General features: G+C 33.5%; 1 protein-coding gene and 2 long non-coding RNA genes across 3 annotated transcripts in view; 1 reads left to right on the top strand and 2 right to left on the bottom strand.

Moving 5' to 3' along the window:
* Positions 1-1,376, bottom strand: part of LOC102678214 — a 2,883-nt gene extending 1,507 nt beyond the window's left edge. The window contains exon 1 of the long non-coding RNA XR_422159.2: positions 716-1,376. This is a non-coding gene — a long non-coding RNA (uncharacterized LOC102678214). The remainder of the gene's footprint in view (positions 1-715) is intronic.
* The window catches only part of LOC116185973, a 23,256-nt gene that overhangs the window by 2,589 nt on the left and 17,033 nt on the right, over positions 1-3,634 (bottom strand). The gene's annotated exons all lie outside the window — the stretch shown is intronic.
* Positions 1-3,634, top strand: part of LOC102678453 (ceramide kinase) — a 23,187-nt gene that overhangs the window by 12,920 nt on the left and 6,633 nt on the right. Inside the window, exon 3 of the mRNA XM_006618443.2 lies at positions 3,245-3,440. Within this exon, the coding sequence (XP_006618506.1) occupies positions 3,245-3,440 (196 nt within the window). The remainder of the gene's footprint in view (positions 1-3,244; positions 3,441-3,634) is intronic.

The raw sequence follows: 3,634 nt of genomic DNA, 5'->3' as shown, positions 1-3,634 counted from the left end.
TCGAAATCCTCGTATCTATTTACGAAACTCGAAACGAGAGAAGGTATCGCAGGAAACGTGACACTTAACCTAAAAAATTCGAGCCTAGAACAAGCGAAGAATCCAAATCCTTGTGCCTATTTATGAAATTATTTATGAATCGAAGAACATTTGTGTTTAATCTAGAAAAATTCGAGGCTAGAACAAGCAAAGAATCCAAATTTACTCCAAGATCAAAAATTCAACGAACGCGAAGAATCGAAATCCTCGTATCTATTTACGAAACTCGAAACGAGAGAAGGTATCGCAGGAAACGTGACATTTAACCTAGAAAAGTTCGAGCTTGGAATAAGCGAAGAATCTAAATCCTTGTGCCTATTTATGAAATTATTTATGAATCGAAGAACATTTGTGTTTAATCTAGAAAAATTCGAGGCTAGAACAAGCGAAGAATCCAAATTTAATAGAATCCAAGATCAAAAATTCAACGAACGAGAAGAATCGAAATCCTCGTATCTATTTACGAAACTCGAAACGAGAAAAGATATCGCAAGAAACATGACATTTAACCTAGAAAAGTTCGAGCTTGGAACAAGCGAGGAATCCAAATTTAATGGGATTCAAGATCAAAAATTCAACGAACGAGAAGAATCAAAATCCTCGTATTTATTTATGAAACTCGAAATGAGAGAAGATATCGTAGAGAATGTGACATTTAACCTAGAAAAGTTCGAACCTGGAACAAGCGAAGAATGTCCAAATCCAACTTCGGTAGAATTGATAAAACAGCCCGATACTGGAAAACTTGAAAGAAAAGAAGCCCTCGTCTCTGCTTATAAAACTCACAGGAAAGCGGACAGAAGAGCGAGCGCGGAGAAACGTTGCATTCTATCGACCAGTGCGCCATGACACTTCGCAGAGCGACACTTCACCTTGCAAAACTCCCTATTCGCGGCCACGACTCTTCCCCCCTCGTGCACCTTTGTCCCTCCGGCCTTTACGTCATCCTCATTCACCGGATAAAAAGCCTCGAGGATGCACACGTGCAATTTGTGCACAGCTTAAATAAACCATTCTCTCGGTCTGACGTCTCTCGTTACTACGCTACTTCACGCCGTGTAATGCATGTTTGAAGAGCGTCTGGGAATGGATGCTTTCGCATGGTGTTTCGAGTTATTAATAACGATGCTCGAAATAAGTGTCTCTCTCTTTCTCGACAATTTTAGTTTGCACAACGTTTAGACGAGATTTATAGAGGACGACGGGTTTATAAAAGATTTACGATAGTTTATAGAGGGACGACAGAGTTTTGGGATAATTGTAGGTTAGGTATATTAGATAGGTTGTTTTAAAAGTTGAAGTTTTAAAGTTCACGTTAAGGTTTAAAAATGATAGTTTTTAAAGCAATCAATGGAAAAAAATAGAGAATATGATCACGGTTTAAAAGTTTGTTTAATCTGAGATTTATGGATAATTAAATTTGTAAGTGTTAAAATTGTCATTTTCTGTTTCATTTCTTCTTGGTGAAGTGTCGACGAGTCTATGAGATCGATTTTAAAATTGTAATTTATAGAATGGGAATAGAAAGTGATAATTCAACTTTAGAAGTTTTCTGTTTTAACCTTGAGTTTATTAAATTTGTAGGAGTTGAAACTATCGCTTTCTATTTCGTCACGAGTCGCTTCGACTTTTTGCAAGATTGTTACAACTTTGTTTTATTCCTGGTATTATTATATTCACTATTAATAGATGAAACTTTGCAACTCCGTTCGATCATTTCCAACGAGAATAATATTTTCAAATATCTTATCGTTTGTTTCTGGAAACAATGATATTCATTTTTCACGTCGAAATACTCTTGTTTTATTCGACAATCGTATAACATTTACACTTGTAATCTTGATGGAAGTAAAAAAAAAAAAAGTCCAAGAAAATGTCATGGTGACGCGAGTTTCCTGAAAACAAAGTCCACTTTATGGACTTTTATTTCAAACCGGTTCTGTGCACGATTGAAGCGATAATGATTCTTTCATAAAGTCTACGTCAACTTTCTATCCCATTGTCATATCGTATCAAACAACAAAGAACAAATTATTCGTATTCTTGGAAGATAATTTAATTTTTAAAATATTTTTAAATAATTAAATATTTATATTAATACGTCCTCTCTTCTTTCGTTATATATGTTTAATTAATATGTTTAATATAAATCGTATTTATCTATTTTTCTCGTTTTTCTCACTTTTTCTTTTTCTTTTATTTTCACGTGAATTTACGTGAATATTTTCGTGGCACATTTTCGTGAAAAAATACATACAAGTCGCGGACAAGTTGACATGTTGGAGGATAAAAATAAGCTCGATCAGATCGGGAACGAATTACAGCGGTCGACCGGGTACACTTTCACCGCGGGTCACCGTGCCTCCGCCACGAGGATAGCATGGAAGCAGGCGCGCAACTTCCAATGAATCGAGAGAGAGAGAGAGAGAGAAAAAAAATGAAGGCGGGAAATTTTTTCAATCTCAACAATCGTGACATTTTTTTTTTTTCATTTTATTTTCACGAAAAAAAAAAATTATCGTATAATACTTTCAACAATATAAATCAAAACAAACAAATTGTAAAATTAAAAATATTTAGAAATAATAAAATCTACTTTCACCTAGTAGAAGAGTAAAATGAAATTACTTATCGATCAGGCCTTGAGCATTGCGGATATTTTTATTTGAATTGTTACGCTATAAACGATAATTCTGTTTGCTCGTGTACACAAAATATCGATGGTCAACCGATAGCTAATCGGGTATCTATTCCATACGATATTCCGTAATATTCCTAACATTGTGTAAACGAGCTTACCGCCCATTCCAATCAATCAAAATGCCATCGTCGAATTACGCCCTTCTCCTGCGGATGGAGCAAGAAGGTGAAATGGAAAAACAACAGGGTGGTGGTTTCGTTCCCGTGCGTGTAACGCGATCTCTTTCTGGTTTATCTTGATGAGAGAACCAGTGGCCATAAGTATTGATCCGGCTTCTTGTTTGTCGCGTTGCGTTTCTACAAAAATAAAAAAAAAATACCTTTGAATAAATAAAACTGATTTTACCTCACCTCGACCAATTTTCTTGAATTAAATTAACTCTTGACTCTACTCTGATAACAAAAAAAAAAAAAAAAGAAAAATTAATTATATAAATAATCGCGCCAATAAAATTTTTAAAATTATTTTAAAATTTGATTGTAAATTTCTCGATGGGTTTTCCAGGATTAACCCATCGTCCCAGAAAGATCTTACTGTTCGTCAATCCTTTTGGAGGGAAAAAGAAAGGGTTGAAGATTTGGGAGAAGGATGTGCAACCGTTGATGACCATTGCTGGAATCGAAACGAAGATGCTTGTTACAGAGAGGGTGAATCATATCCGTGATATCCTCTTGAGTACTGATCTTACAGATTTCCACGTAAGTTTTATCTTTTATTTATATAAAATATAAATAATATATATATATAATATATAAAATATAAATAAATTATTTTAAAACCTTTTATTATAAATTTATATTAAAATATATTATATATATTATAATTATATTATTATATTATAAATTTTATTATAAATAAATATAAAATGTCCTTTTATCCTTAATAAAAAAATTA

The sequence above is a fragment of the Apis dorsata genome, unplaced genomic scaffold (assembly GCF_000469605.1).
Source record: "Apis dorsata unplaced genomic scaffold, Apis dorsata 1.3 scaffold_355, whole genome shotgun sequence".
NCBI classification, from domain to species: domain Eukaryota; kingdom Metazoa; phylum Arthropoda; class Insecta; order Hymenoptera; family Apidae; genus Apis; species Apis dorsata.
Note: the sequence above shows the minus strand (reverse complement) of the source record. Positions and strands in the feature narration are given on the sequence as shown.